Below are 16,262 nucleotides of genomic sequence, written 5' to 3'. Positions count from 1 at the left end.
TATATCAAAACTTCATTATATGCTACGTATATTTAAGTAGTAAAATAAATGAAGCATGCTAGGAAAACATATATTAAAAAAGATGCTAAGTATCTAGGAAGACAAACTTCAAGTTCGGCGAGCAGATTTCATGGACGACCGCAAGGAGGACTTCTTAGTTTATTTCACATTTTTGTAATAGTCATATGATGTAATGCTTTGTAATAGATATGTTGGAATTCTTAATCAGGGGTTTTCTCTTCGGAGATGTAATTAACAGAATTTTTATGCATATGTAAGAGTTCTGGAAATAAAGTACTCGCAATTCTTGATTCGTTGTGATTTACATTCACACAACTTTAATTTTATATACTATCTGTCTCTATGACGTGGACGCGCATTAGCTATTTTTGTCGCCGTCATTTTCCCGTCATCACCGCTGCCCCACATCTAGTGTCGCGACCTGGCCTAAAAGTGAAACCGCCTACGTTGAGACACGTCGACCGAGCCGACATTCTCGCGACCCTAGCAATGCAGGATTGTCACCCAAGCCAAGCCAGTCAACTGGCTCACTCCATGAAGTTGCTGCCCACCATGGTTCCCGAGGTCGCTGCCTCGACTCACAAACATTTGGTCGGTGCCGCTGTCCCGACATCCACCAACCTAACGAAGAGAGAACACGCACCAACAATTAATTAGGAAAGGTTGCAGAGTAAGTGTACTCCTTTTTTTTAATATACTATATACTTTGTTTTTCATTGTACTAGCACTCCATCTTCAATGTACTTGCACAATCTGATCTTAATGTATTTGTACATAGTTTTCTCTCTAACTTTATTCTATATTATTTTTGTACTCATTTTTTGATAAAGCAATACATATACATGCACATTCACTCATCCTTATGAATATAACTGCGCATTTATCGGGCCGCGACGGGCCTCGAGCTGGGAAAACCAAAGCCCGACACAAAAAATCCTGGCCCAGGCCCGGCCCGGCCCGACCGTCGGGCCAAAAAAGTAGCCCAAGCCTAGCCCATCAAGGAGAAAGCCCGTCGGGCCTCGGGCCTCGGGCCGAGCCACTTCAGTAGAACGCATAAAATCACGGCCCAATCCCGACCATGCCCAAGCATCGGGCCACAAAATCAGGCCCAGACCCAGCCTAGAGACATGGTCGGGTTGGGCTTGACCCGGAAATTTTGGGCCGGCTGCCCATGGCCAGGTATACTTATGAATCATACCTTTATGAGTACCTTCGAAGGACTGAGCTGACAGGTCTTAATTTTGAGGAAGTCGACGCAAATGCTTTGCTGTTTTATGGAAACGTCAACGAATATTCCAATTATTTGAGACACACATGTGTCAAACAATAGGGTTTGAATTTTGTCGTGGTTAGTAGAATCACCCTCCTCTCCTCTCCTAGCAATACAACCTCATGTTGGTAGGTTTATGGAGTACTCTCTTTCCAGTGTAGTGTAGTGTGATTTTTCTTCGTTTTGTAACTTATTATTCGTTTTTGTCTGTACTTTTATAGAAGAAATATTCCTGTAGTATTTCGTAAATATTAGAAAAAACAATGGAGGAACAACAATGGAGTACACAGGATGAAGAAGTAGTAGAGGAGAAGCACCACCAAAGCGAACATCACGCGCTCGTTCGACTCCTCGCGCTGGCCTTCGTCAAGGTCGGCGGGAGCCCCACCCGTACTGCGCCGCCGGCTTGCACTCTCGGCAAGGCTTCCGTGGAGCGCGTCGCCGCGGAGAAGCCTTCTCAAGCCCAAGTCGGTGATTCGCCCGTCAGCAAACCGCCGCCATGGTGCCCCTCGCGGCTCGCGCCAAAACCACCGCCGCTCGGGGTCCCGCGCCCCCGCACGACCCGCGGCGGGCTGGCGGCGCCCGTAGCGCCCCAATGGCACAGGGGTTGAGGGAGCTCCAGGTCCGAGCCCTCGACGGGCGGTCCACCGCCGTAACGCTCGCCGCCGCCGCCTCCGTCGGGGACCTCAAGGCCGTGCTCAGGAGCTCCTTCCCTCCCGCGCAGATCTCCCACAACTTCCATCTCCTCCTCAAGGTGAACCATCCCCCGGATGCGTTTCTGACCCTTTTGGTTTGGGTGGATGCAGGATGTCATTACCACTGGCACTGAGTGTCACGCTTCGCGGAATTGCTGCACGCCGGCACCTGATCTCTGCACACGAAATACCTGCAGCTCTTCTGATGATAGCATGTTTTCTCATGATGAAGGGTGCTGAACTGCGATTAGACGCCGATATTGACAGCCTCGTCGTCAGCGATGGAGAATTCATCGTCCTCGTTCCCTTTCCACGGAAGTCAGGGCAGGCCGCTCCAGTGGCCATGCCAGGCGAAGAGGGGAGTGCAAATCCACCAACATGTAGATGTTCATGGAAAAGGAGGAAACTATGTAAGGAGAACGGAAATAGCTCCAGGGGTGCATCTGGAGTGGACGGTGCATCGGGGCAGCCTACCATGAGTAAGAAGAGTGGTTTTGTCAAATCTGCTGTATCACCATGCCATGTAGGTTTCTCACGATTCAGTTCTCTTCTCTGTGTTGCCTTGTCAATTTTACCTTAGTTTTCATGCCAAGTCGAATAATCCAAACTGCAGCCTAGTTTTGTTTCTCCAAACAGGAGCATTAGGCATATGCGAAGCATTGGTTAGTAGGACAGTCTGTTGACGATGCATTTGGAATTAATTGCAGGGTAAACACCCCTTGGGACCTGCTGAAATGGTTGAACATCTGAAAAAAGGCCTTGGAAAGGGGGGACAGGTTTCCACCATTTGAATTTCTTAAAGCAACAATGCCTATAAAACCATAATAATCTTTATGATGTTGGGATTTATGTGTCTCAGATTGTACATGTTGAAGAGATACCATGTAGAGGGGCATCATATGCAGAAGTTCCTCGTCATCTTTCAGAAGCTATGAGGGAAGCATTAGAAAGTATTGGGATAACTAGATTGTATAGCCATCAGGTATAATGGTTATGGAGTATGTCATCTACTGTATTTGCTTATATTTTGTTGCTGAGGCTAATTTCTTGTGTTGCCTTGAACTCAAGTACAGTCTGAAGCTATACAATCTTTCATTTCTGGGAAGCATGTTGTGGTTGCAACCTCAACATCGAGTGGGAAGTCTCTGTGTTACAATATCCCTGTTCTTGAATCTCTCTCTCAAGATTTGACGGCGTGTGCTCTTTATATATTTCCGACAAAGGTCTAGGCAGAACCCACTATGTTGTAGGCATCGTTATGCGATTTGTTTGCAGAAACCCACTTGGCTGTTGTATTGCAGGCTTTAGCTCAAGATCAGTTGAGGACTTTAGTGGAGATGAAAAAAGCATTTCGCGCCGATATTAATGTTAACATCTATAATGGAGATACTCCTAGAGAAGATCGTCTGTGGATCAGGGATAATGCCCGGCTGGTAAATAGATGCTCCTGGGCCTATAGAGTTGTGCTTAATTTAATTAATTTATTTAGCATGTCTGATCACTTACTCCGTTCATTCTCAGTTAATTACCAACCCAGATATGCTGCACTTGTCAGTCCTACCACGGCATGGTCAATTTCGAAGGATTTTGTCAAATCTCAGGTGGAAACAAATGATTTCCTTAGTATTTCCGATAATCTTATTTGATTGTCGAGTATAAATTCCTAATGAAGTATGGTACCATTTCTGGGATTTCAATATGAAGTCAGGCATAATGAAAAATGATCCAATTCCTAACATCAAATCTCAGGTGGAAGTAATGGAATTTCCTTTTAACTATTTTAGTACATCATCTAGTGCAATTCTTGTTTTCATTTATGTTTTTTTTGGTTAAATATTTCATTTTGGGTGCATTCCCTAACGTGTTTCTGCCGAATGTACTCAGGTATATTGTCATTGATGAAGCACATTCATATCAAGGAGCATTTGGCTGCCATACTGCATTTATACTTAGAAGACTGAAGCGCATTTGTTCACATAGTATGGATACTTTGTTGAACCATATTTTAGTTATTGACTCGAGGCTTCCATTATGTTGCTACCAGAACTCTGAACTGTCAATTAGCTCCCCATAATTTCCAGTATTAGTCCTTCAGTTTAAGTCAGCAGACATTCTCAAGTTTAGGTACTACTGAAGCTGTTACAAACATAATTCCTGAACACCCAGGTTTTCTGTATTTGCAGTTTACTTGCCTTACGGCAGTCATCCTACATTCATGTTTTGTACAGCTACCTCAGCAAACCCACGTGAGCATGTTATGGTAGGTCATATCTTCTCTTCACTATAGTTTTGAAATATATGTATCCAGAAAAACATAAACCAGCTCTCGTTAAATAATTTTACTTTATGTATAACACTCGCTCCTTCTCATTTTACATTTTTTAATATATCAGATTTTGGTGATTTAGTCCAAATACAAGTTTTTCTCCCCGTCAATGTCTTTTTTTTCCCGAGAAAATATTATTATGGAAAACACCTATTAATTAGTTGGCCAAGACCTTAGTAGAGTAGATAATATTATTCTGAGTCGGCATACTAATTTATTATTTTTCAGGCTTAATTTATATCCACTCTTTTGGGAATCACATGCATTTGTCTTCATGTATTTTACTTTAATCTTAGGAGCTGGCCAAATTGGATAATGTTGAGTTGATTCAGAAAGATGGAAGCCCATGTGGTTCAAAATATTTTCTCCTGTGGAATCCCCCACTACAAATGACAAAAGAGGGAAGTCCAAAAGGTAGTTCAGTAACTAGGCGCTCAAGGTACTGACTGTTCATTGCAAGTCTATAATTCAAATTTGACGTAAAATCGCCTTTCTGTTCATCACATGTAGGATTGTTATTTTGCCGCTATCATTTTTTCGAGAAAATATTTTGCCGCTATCATGACATTGCAAATTTCCCCAATTTCATTTTCACCTTGTTCAGAGAATCGTTGCTAATACAGTTGCATTGCTAGCTAACTCTTAACAGGATGTCTCAGAATTTCAAATGTAGTTTACCTTTAGCACACCGTATTGCTTGAGGTTGAAATATTTTAGTCAAATTATATATTGCCGTATTGTGACACCATCATTCTCAATTACTGTGCTAATATGCCTAAAAGAAATCATTTAATTTCACTCCACCAAAAAGTGGAAACCATTAGTCATCAGACCTCGCATATATTAGGTTTCCTACTGCATACCACCCCCTTCACCCCTTAAATATAAGATGTTATTACAACCAATTACAGCCTATAGTGGTTGTAATAACATCTTATATTATGGGACAGAGGAGTTCATATACTCTACAGTTATTGTATGTTAACTTCTGTTTGTTAAAAACACTGAAATATCATATTTTATTTGTTAGCCCAATAGTAGAGGTTTCTTATATTTTCTCGGAGATGGTTCAACATGGGCTCCGCTGCATTGCATTCTGTAAAACAAGGAAGCTATGTGAGCTTGTTCTATCTTACACGTAAGAGCACATTTTCCTCTCTTTTTTTACTTTTCATTTTCTCTTTTTAAACTTTTCTCTGTGTTTATTTTCTTAGTTCTTTAGATGATCAATCTGCTATTGTAGGCGTGAAATTCTTGAGGTGACTGCAAAAGAACTGGTAGATTCTATCTGTGTATACCGTTCTGGCTACATTGCAGAGGTTGTTGTCTTTTTTGCCATTTCCCTGATGTATTATGCCGTTCTATTTGTGGCTTTTCATTCTGGTACTTGGATTTAGCATGAAATTTGGCATTTTAACATAGTATTTATTCTCAGAAGTGCTCTGCAACATATATTGATCTCTAATGCATAAACAAAGAAATTCTCATGATACAAGTGTTATCAGCAGTTGCATCACATGCACCTTATGGAGTTATGGTTGATGTTGTAGCGAATATGTTTTTGTAAGAGAATGAAGTCCATGTTTGCATTTTGATAGAAGCAGATATAGAACAGAATAAAAAAGACTGCTTATTAACTGTGAATTCGAAATTATTGCAGGATAGAAGAAAAATTGAGGCTGATCTCTTTGACGGAAAACTTCGTGGTGTCGCTGCAACAAATGCTCTTGAGCTGGGAATTGATGTTGGACATATTGATGCAACATTGCATCTTGGATTTCCCGGGAGTGTTGCCAGGTAGGTGAAAGTAATCTCTCCAGTAGAGTTTATGTTTCTCTGTGAACCTACTAAGATTCAGAATTTTACTTGTAGTTTATGGCAGCAAGCCGAAAGAGCTGGAAGGAGAGCAAAACAATCATTAGCCATTTATGTTGCATTTGAGGGTCCTTTAGATCAGAATTTCATGAATTCCCCACATGAACTATTTGGCAGACCAATTGAGCACTGCCAAGTTGATTCACATAACCCCAAGGTAGGTACAGAGATCTGTGCTTGCTGAACCGACTATACTGGAAAGTTTAAATACTTAACAATGGAAGTATCTAACATCTCCCTTGGTTTTTTGGAATTTGAAATTTATTACAGATTTTCGAACAGCACCTTGCCTGTGCTGCTTATGAACATCCAATATGCCTGCAATATGATGAGCAGCACTTCGGTTCTAGTCTGGATAGTATAATGACGACTCTAAAAATGAAAGGTTATCTGATTAACAATCCATCTGGACCTTTTTCTTCGACTATGTGGAAGTATATTGGACCAGAGGTTTGTCCATTGTTTGTTCTCTATTATAGAAAATAACTCCTTTTCTTCTTGTGTCAGTAGTATTTTGATTTCTGCAGAAAAGACCTTCACAGACAGTGAGCATAAGAGCAATTCAGCATGGCAAGTACAGCGTAATAGACAAGTTAAATAACAGATTACTTGAGGAAATTGAGGAAAGTAAGGCATTTTTCCAGGTAATATGTTCTAGCTGTTACATGACTATCTGTTATACTTGTATGGCTCTTTGAATATTCCTCACTTTGCAAAGCAGGTAGATAAATTCATGAATTTAGAATCAGTGCATCATAGCTTATTATTTTAAAATAATCTACCTATGTAATCTATTCTTGAGCCACAAGTACATGACTATGTGTTCCAAGTTCTGGCATTAGTAGCTTATTATCTCAAGAGCCGTTTTCTCAATTTCAGGTGTATGAGGGTGCTATTTACATGCATCAGGGTGTCAATTACTTAGTTGTCGAGCTTGATTTATCATCAAAAACAGCTTTCTGCTGGAAAGCTGATGTGAATTATTACACAAAAACTCAAGACTACACTGAGATTAATGTCCTCGGAGGAGATTTCGTATGTTTTTGGAAGCATTACAACACATCTCATATATTCCTGAAAGTATTATGCTATTATCAAGTTGCATCCCCTCCAATATTGTTGAGGAATATAGTTTATATCTCCTCTATCTTGATTTTCTAGACCTTTGTTAATTCACTAATTCTGAGAAATATTGACCATTCCATTTGATTTGTTCGAACTCAACTGAGTCCGGTCAATGTACATCTTCTTTCTTGTTTTTCCTATTTTTCTGGGAGAAACCCATTTCCCTGATGTAATAACACAAAACAGGATAAATGTTCTCTGGCAATGCTTGACCAAACTTGAGCCTTTTCAAATTCTTTTCTGTTTCATCTCAAAAGAGGCATTATATTTGTCATGAGTTTCTGCTTAAGTGAAATCTCCAGTATACTGATATTTTGTTCTCAATAATTAATTGGCTCTTTTCTTGAAGGCTTGTCTTCCGACGGTTACATGCAAAACTAACTGTTTGAATACAACTGCCCAAGCAAATGATTGCCAGGGGACAACCCAATGGTCTGGTTTTCATCGCATACGTAGATCAGACAATGAAATATTGGATAGCGTTGGACTTTGCCTACCTCCATATTCCTACAATTCTGAGGTCTGTGGATCAACTATAGATCTTGACAACATTGTGATGCATTTCCCATGATTCTTAAACTTGTATTTTGCATATGAAATTACAGGCTGTTTGGATACAGATTCCGCAGTGGGCAAAAATTGCTGTGGAGGAAAGGAAACTAGAGCTTCGACGTGGTTCACATGCTGCTTCACACGCTCTCTTGAATATATTGCCTTTGTAAGTTCTCCATTAATGATTGACACAAAAAAATTGTTTGTGGTAGACACTGTAATTTTTTTGAAGGATAATTGTTTGAGAATAGAGTCACATTGATAAAGAACAGTACTGCACTTTTAATTTCGTCTGTCATAATTTGTTGCATACTTTAGTGGATAGCTCTTCTAATTGGGGTTTATTGGTGCAGGCATATGATGTGTAGTGCTTCTGATCTAGGAACGGAATGTCATGAAACCCGTGGTAATCCAGAAAGAATTCTTTTATACGATAAACACCCTGGTGGTATCGGCATAGCATCAAAGGTAATTGCAGAAATAGAATATACTCGGTCATATAATCCAGGCTATGTTGAATATTCTTGGTTTAAACCACATCATTTGTTTGTCTGTTCAATCTTGTAGGTCAAAATGCGTTTTGGGGAACTTCTACTTGCTGGTTTAGAGCTTGTTTCAACATGCAGTTGCACTAGTGGTGATGGTTGTCTAAGATGTATACATGTAAAAAGTTTAAATATGATACCAAACTCATTGTTGAGACAAAAAGAAAAAAATTCCAGCGTCTCATATCTGATACATTTCTGCTTATTTTTTCCAGTCATATACATGTAGCATATATAACAGGGTTTTGGACAAGGAAGCGGCGATTTTGATCCTGAAGGTTTATTGATATTTTTATTTGTTACATTTATCCAAGTACCCTCTATCCTGCCCGATACCAAATAAGTGTCCTTGCTCTAAGAGATTCGCTGCATGTGCAGGGAGTAATTGAATACGAGAGATTATATTTTGAAGTGGAAGAATCTTCTTATAGAAGCCGATGTGCAAGAGAGGTACAAACTATGAGTTGTGACGCACTAACTAAACATTCTTTCAAGGCCTTTTCTATTAGAAACATATAAACAATTGTATGGTTACCAATTGATTCTTTGCATGTGCACATAATTGAAATTCAATTACCGGTCCTGTCTGATTAACCTGTACATGGGGTTTGATGGCATTTTAGAACCACCAGCCCCGTGCTCCTTTTTGCAAGGAATCAGAGCTCATTGAATTACGCAGTAGTAGAAGTATAATCCGGCAGGAAATATGAGGCCTGAAGTAAGCAAAAGTGCTATAAGCCAACCTTCCGAAGCATGCCTAGCGCTCATATGTGGAGCCTGTATACAACAGCTAGCGATCAGGTGACAGGCTATAGTGGTTTTCGGAGACTGTCGAACAGATTAAGAGATTTCGGGAGCTTATCAAAAGCTTCCACAGAACCAGAGCAGATAATCTCCTTTACCAAGTTCGAAGCCACGTGATAGAATATCCAGAACTAAACACATGTTTTAAGTGATGGGACATCAAAACACCTTGACTTTGCTGTTATGTGAAATCACGAGGAGTCAGAAGTTGCAAGTGGAGTTTCCACAAACTATATTGATTCAGGAGAATAATACATTAGAAACACTATAATTATCATTTCTCCTAAAATTGTGCCAAAGGGTGTGATTAACTCAGTTCTTAGTAGATGATGTCATCGAATCTTAGTTGCAACCCATGTTGTAACTCACCATTAGCATGAATTGCGAAACAAATCTAAGTATCTAACGGTCGGAAGACATATTTTTAGTTGCAGCTCACATGCAATTGTAAAAAATTAGTTGCAAGGTGCGGGAATCATGATGCATTCTTAGGTGTGTTTTGTCCATAAAATAAATGTATCTTCCTCACTAATACCCACTTTTCATAGCCATCCTTCTGGGAGCAAAATAGATTTTTTGCATAAAAATAAAAAGCAGTGAGGTGGAATTCACACGGGAGATCTGGCATCTATTGTTAACATACATATGAATGTTCCGTGGTAGTGTCATTCTGATGCATGGATGGGAAAATTCCTAAGATCATTTTACGGTGGATGAATGAAGAAACTACTGAAAAGGCCAATGAGCACTTTAAACTGTCTCGTGCATGTTGTGGAGCGCACTCCAAAAATGGCACGCACGACACAGGTTGAGGAACAAATTTCTCCTTTTGCGGCGGACTGCATCCTGCCATCCCGTTGGACCGCCAAAGATCCTTCAGAGATACGACGCCAGGTGACCGCCATGCATTCCTGGGACGGATTGACTTGCTCTGCTCCCAACAGCTACGACCCACCGGGGATCCCGTGCTGCACCTCTCGTCGGGGCGCGTCACGCAACGGGTCCAATAAGTGGTGGTTGCATTGGTGGTTAAGGAACTCCCCATCGGGGGCGAACCTTGAAGATGTAGATCTTGTGGGTCTTGATGGTCTTCTTCGACTTTCTCCTGGTGAAGCACTTTTTTCCAGCTGTCCGTCCTTGATGTCGTGAAATAGCTATGCTGGATTCATGATCCATCGAAGTGGGACAAGATCGTTTGCATGAGACCTTCATTATGGGCTCAATGGAGTGGATCTTAAAGCATCAAGATGAGCTTGAACCCTTGGCCAAACACCTTGTATTCGTATGGTACATGATGTGTGTATTGTGAATGGAAGAACCCGTCCAAGATTTGGGTGGGAATGAGCAACCCTTGCACCGATAAAGACATGGAGCTTTTTTATGCCACCAAAACGAGACCAATCCAGACACTAACATCATTGGCATTTTTTATAGAAGAAAACTTTGTGAGCGCACCTCCTGAATCTAGGATTCAAACCAGGGCGGGCTGGTTGTGCTCCTGCACCTCAAGCCACCAGTGTTCTCCTAGATTTTTGTATGCACCAGTTCTATTATTGTGGGCAATGGTGAGAATACCCATTTTTGGAGGCCCCTTTGCTCAATGGCCGAAAGCCAAAAGAATAACAAAATATTCGACAAAATAAATATATTAATATCATGAGCATACCAATTACACCCAGCCTCTGTATCAACACAGTGTCCTAGTGGCAATACAGATGCACACAACTAAAAAAGAAAGAAGAATTGCAGAAAAAGTCCCTCTATAGTGGTCTATTCCTTGTTATAGCGGATCAAATGCCGCCAAGATAGCACCATAAATTCATCTTCTTCGAAAGCGACACCTCAAAAAACAAAATAGTGCACACGCATCATCATCGTCTTGATTATCGATCATAGGTTTTCACCCAGGAGAAAGTCTGGGCTCTGTTGACTGTCAAAACCCACCGGCGGACAGCGACGATCAACACAGTAGAGCCGGGAACAACCTAGAGCTGCGGCTGGCTGAGGTCCCTCCGAGCGACGGCCCGCAAAGCTTTCTGGTCACACGTCCGATGCTGATTGCAAGGGCGTGCCACCTGACCTATACCTGGTCAGGAAGGTGATGGAGATGCCTCGCTTAGTTTCCTGCATGGCATACACGTAAACATTAAATACGAGCCTCGATCGGCTCTCAGGTTATCCTGTGAATCGGCTCAAGGAGCCGATCCACCCAAGGTGATGGAGATGGTGGATGACATCTCTTGGAACCTCACCGAGAGCGGACAATACACGGCTAAGTCCGCATACAAGGCGCAATTAATGGAGCTACATCTTTGCCGCTTAGTTCCTCGGTTTGGAAAATTTGGGTCCCTCCCAAATTAAATCAAGTTCTTCACATGGCTTGCCATTTAAAATAGAGTTTGGACGGTCGACCGTAAAGCCAAGAGATGGTGGTCAAATTGTGGTTCTTGTCCCGTTTGCAAGCACTCCCAGAATCCATTGCCCACCTCCTTGTCCATTCTTCTTTCACTAGAAGGTTTTGGGGCATTATGAAAAGTTTTCTCGGACTTAATTTCCAAGACACCGACGCTTGGGCAATGCAACCCATCTCCGAGTGGTTGTCCATCATGCCTAAACACAAAGATTTTTCTTCCATCATTCTTCTTGCTTCATGGGAAATTTGGAATGGGAGCATGTGTTTTCCGCAAAAAAAAAATACACGCTCCCTTCTACCCTTCTTTCTAAGATAGAAGATGAAGTGAAGTTTTAGGTCCTTGTGGGTGCTAAGAGTATGAGCAATTTTGTTCCAGGAGATTAGAACACTTTTGTAATATGAAACATTTTACTTTCTTGTTGAACTTCTATCTTAATTAATTTTTTTCGATAAAGGATGCTTTATTACTTTTGGGAAGCAATTACATCCAGCCTCTGCATCACCAGGATGCACACAGCCGTTCAAGTGTCTGAAATCAGAGTATATAAAAACTAGGCGAAATACATATCGAAACGATGAATCATATAACGCATAGGGTGAGGGTGGCGCTGCAATCCGTAGACTATGCTGCCACCCATGTAGGGAAAAACTATCACTCGCCGTAGCCTCCAACCGTGTACAAACCTCCGTAAATAGGTCTCGGTTCTCCATCCGCTGAAGAGGTAACCACGAACGGAGAATCCCTGTACATCTGTAGATGACCTGCAACAAAGAACAATTTTTATCGTTAAAAATCTTGTCATTTCTACTTAGCCAAAGCGCCCAGATAACTGCTAGCGCCCCCACCCTAAGAAGAAACTTAAACCTTGAATCGACACCGTGAAGCCAGTTGCCAAAGACATTGGCCACACTAGTCGGGGGATACAAGGTAGACGCTACTTGGATGACTGACCATATAGATCTCGCGAAATGGCACTGGAAAAAAATGTGTTTAATGGTTTCATCATGATGACAGAAAACACACCGTGAACTTCCGTGCCAATTCCGCTTAACAAGATTATCTTTGGTAAGAGTAACTCCTCGGCGAAGGTACCATCCAAAAAATTTAATTTTTAATTGTATCTTCATCTTCCAGATTTTCTTATTATTATCAACTGGTATATCAGAATGAAGGATTGCATTGTATAAAGATTTGACTGAGAAATTATCATCTACATGAAGATTCCATCTAAATTCGTCCAGTTCAGGCGATAGGTGAATATCTCCCAGCCGGTGAATTATAGCATTCCATGCCAATAGCCTTTGTCCAAGCAAAACCCGTCTGAACGTCACATTTGGGGGTGAGGTAGCCATTACTGTGGCAATGGTATCACCTTTCCGACGAACAATACTATACAGAGCAGGATACTGTTCACTTATGGAAGCATTGTCTAACCAAACATCTTCCCAGAAACGTATCTGTTCTCCATTCTTAATCGAGAAAGTACCATGGCAAAAGAAGACATTCTTTGTCGCCATGAGTCCAGCCCAGAAGTGAGAATCCCCAGGTTTCCAAACCACTTGGGATAACGTCTTCGAGCCAATATACTTTCTCCGAAGGATAGTTTGCCATATCCCATCCTCGGTAAGAAGCTTAAAAAGCCATTTAACCAGCAGAGCTGAATTCTTAACCTCCAGGTCGTGAACTCCAAGTCCTCCTTGATCTTTGGAACTACAAACTATACTCCATTTCACCAGTCGGTATTTCTTTTTCTCGCTGTCCCCTTGCCAAAAGAATCTGGATCGATAATAATCGAGTTTATGCAGAATTCCTTTCGGCAACAGAAAGAATGATAACATATACAGTACCATATTTGTGAGTACCGAATTAATGAGTACCAATCTTACTTATTTCAGGGAGCTTATTTGATTGGTGCTGATCTCCGGAGGGTGAAGAAGGTACTCCTTTCTTTTGAGGATGTAGAGCTTGTTAGGGTTTTGTGAATTGCCACAATCCAATGCATTCGAGCCTCCAAATACACATCTGCTTCATTAAATTTCTGGGTCACAACTTATTCTTGTCTTTCTCTGCACTACCACCCCTCATGGTTCAAGCTTTATGAGTGGCAGATAAGACCACATTTCCATTTCCAATGCACTTACACGTAGATTCAGCAATCTTAATTGACATGGTGAAGGATCCTTGTTTTGTGTGGAAAACCCTAGAAATGCACTACATTGTGAAATGGTGGGAGTATATATATTTTACTTTAATCTCCATTTTATTTAGTTGTTTATCCCTGTCAAAGCCAGGTACCAAGCAATTCTAGTACTCCCTCTGATCCACAATAAATGTCGGTGGTTTTAGTTTAAATTTAAGCTAAAACCACGACACTTATTATGGATCGGAGCGAGTAATAAGTGGATGTTATTGCTGCCCACTATTGCTTATGTTCATTGGCCATGAGTATTGACAGTGTTCCTGCTACTTTCATACATTGTTACTGGGAACTTGAAAATTTGTGAATTGCACATGTGTGTTTCCTGACCAAACGATACAACTCATGGCCCTTAATTGACCTGGGGTTAAAAATATGGCTCGGTATTCACACCTTGTGAGTTTGGCGACGCTTCTAAATTCACACTGATATGATTGCTTTGCATTACTGAAGTGAGTACTGAGTATATAACCATATGATATTTATTGTTTTTGGGCTGTAGTCTTCCCTGTTTGTTATTTTGGGTGATTAGTGTGTTTACTGATTTGCTCTACATCATTGCTTGAAGATCTTGCCCTGCCTGAAACCTCTTATTTCTTCGTTGTCGTTGATTATCTGATACCCCATTGCTATTCATGTTGTGATAGTTCTTCATGCTTCCTGGTCTACAATGCAAGTAATTGACCCATGTTCATTTTATAGGGCAACAGTCGCGTGACAGGTTCTGCTCATCTAGGGGGTGCCGTTGTCGCCGCGCTTTGTATTCGCTGAAATGAAGGGCTGGGTCTGATCATGCAGCTCACTCATATTGATATGCAGTAAAAGCCAGTGTCCTTCCTCGTTATTCGGGTGCTGCTCCTCGGTGGCATTGATCTCAGGCTCGCGTTCGGTCCCTATCGAGAAGAACCAAATACCGGAAAGGAAGAGCACAATCAAGACATGGCTCAATGCAATGCACATACAATATGATGACATGTCACATTAAAGGGGGTTGGGTAAACCCTAGGTGCATCGACGGAAATTAATGGGGTTCGGCATCGAACCCAACACATGAGAGGGGTCGATTAGGGTTTCTACTAAGGGTTGAATTTTAGTTGGCATGGTACTGAGTAACAGATTAATAATTGAGATTATATTATATACTTAGCCATCGAACCATGGTGTCATATTACAATGGAAAGTAAGATAAAAACGCCTAATTAACCTACAGCTGCATTTCAGCAGTTACTTACATGAACGTGAGGAAACAAAAACTAAATGCAAATGGTAACCCCTTGCAAACTAATTGTGACCAGGGTCGTCGCAGCTTATCATCCAGTATTTCAGCAACCACCACATAAATTGCCTTACACTACATATCTCCTTCGCAAGAGTTGCACCATGCATTCAGAGTTCTTGCTCATGGAAAAATATATGTGTCAATAAGGGCTAAGTCCAAGGAACTAGACACCCTGTCAAGAAAATAAGAAAGAATGATTCAGTAGTCACATGGATGAGCATATATGTTATTCGTACACAGTGGATCGAAAGACAATAACAGAGGCTATAACACACAAGGCAAATGCTGCTGCCAAGCCATTAAACATCACATGAGCAATTCCATGAGAAGCTCGTGTACAACTAATTAAGTAGCAGGCAACAGAGGCTTTCAAGGGGAAATTTATGCACATGCCAAGCAATTGGACACCACATGAGTAACTATCTATTTAGTATTGGAATTTAGACTGCAAAGTACTGATTTATGTGATGCAACATCAACAACATGCACAAGTATGGAGTCCTAGAGTTTGAATAGTGGCGGTCATAATTTATGTTATGCAACCTGAAATAATGCACATGATTAAGATATATCATGCGTTCATGCAAACATGAAAATAATTAAGATGTAGCAGTAGCAAGCTCAATTCACTAGCTAGAGTTGTCCTAGCTTCCGTGACTTCCATAGAGGACTACATATGTCTTCCAATAGCTAATGTGGTTGGGTATCATGTACTAAAGCCAAAACCAGTACATGATTATTCATAATTACTATAGGCTTAACATAGCAGGGTTTCCCTTTCAAGCTTTCACCAACTGGAGCATCAACATCCTTTTCTTCATCGCCTTCTACGACATCTCCATCTCCATAATCAGCAGCATCAAGAAAAAAAAATCTGAAGTCCAGGGGAAATAAAAAGGATATTTATTAAACATTGTGTAAACTCACACGCACATGGACACTAATACAATAGAATACCATACTAAATTGTTCCAAGAATCAAAATTCAAGAGCAGACAAGTACACCCATTTTTTAATAAATCAAGGTAAAAGTATATATTTACAGGTCATATCGTTCATGTCATATAGTCATATCCGTATTCTCTCCGTGTGCTACGGTAAAAGTACATATTTACAAGTCATATCGTTTATCCCCTTAAGACTGTAGCATACGGAGAGA

The 16,262-nt window shown here is 40.9% G+C and overlaps 1 protein-coding gene across 3 annotated transcripts; it reads left to right on the top strand.

The window, feature by feature from the left end:
* Positions 1-1,544: 1,544 nt before the first annotated feature.
* Positions 1,545-9,453, top strand: LOC127308275 (uncharacterized). 3 transcript variants are annotated; one of them, XM_051339056.2, is made up of 24 exons: positions 1,545-2,045; positions 2,219-2,509; positions 2,694-2,762; positions 2,846-2,968; positions 3,060-3,209; positions 3,288-3,419; positions 3,508-3,587; positions 3,871-3,965; positions 4,170-4,246; positions 4,609-4,751; positions 5,343-5,450; positions 5,556-5,631; positions 5,973-6,109; positions 6,185-6,344; positions 6,458-6,637; positions 6,715-6,831; positions 7,067-7,222; positions 7,662-7,832; positions 7,918-8,030; positions 8,218-8,332; positions 8,432-8,527; positions 8,625-8,687; positions 8,788-8,859; positions 9,033-9,453. In XM_051339056.2, exons 1-24 carry the CDS (start codon positions 1,791-1,793, stop codon positions 9,117-9,119), a joined length of 3,066 nt encoding a protein of 1,021 aa, XP_051195016.2. In that variant the 5' UTR covers positions 1,545-1,790; the 3' UTR covers positions 9,120-9,453. The 3 variants fall into 3 exon arrangements, with proteins under 3 accessions (XP_051195016.2, XP_051195018.1, XP_051195019.2); XM_051339058.1 differs by lacking the exon at positions 9,033-9,453 and having other exon boundaries at positions 1,546-2,045; positions 8,432-8,519; positions 8,788-8,992; XM_051339059.2 differs by having other exon boundaries at positions 1,547-2,465; positions 9,033-9,451.
* Positions 9,454-16,262: the final 6,809 nt, after the last annotated feature.

This window comes from Lolium perenne, chromosome 6, assembly GCF_019359855.2.
Source record: "Lolium perenne isolate Kyuss_39 chromosome 6, Kyuss_2.0, whole genome shotgun sequence".
Classification (NCBI taxonomy): Eukaryota; Viridiplantae; Streptophyta; class Magnoliopsida; order Poales; family Poaceae; genus Lolium; species Lolium perenne.
The sequence above is the reverse complement of the archived record's forward strand: the minus strand, read 5'-3'. Positions and strand labels throughout refer to the sequence as shown.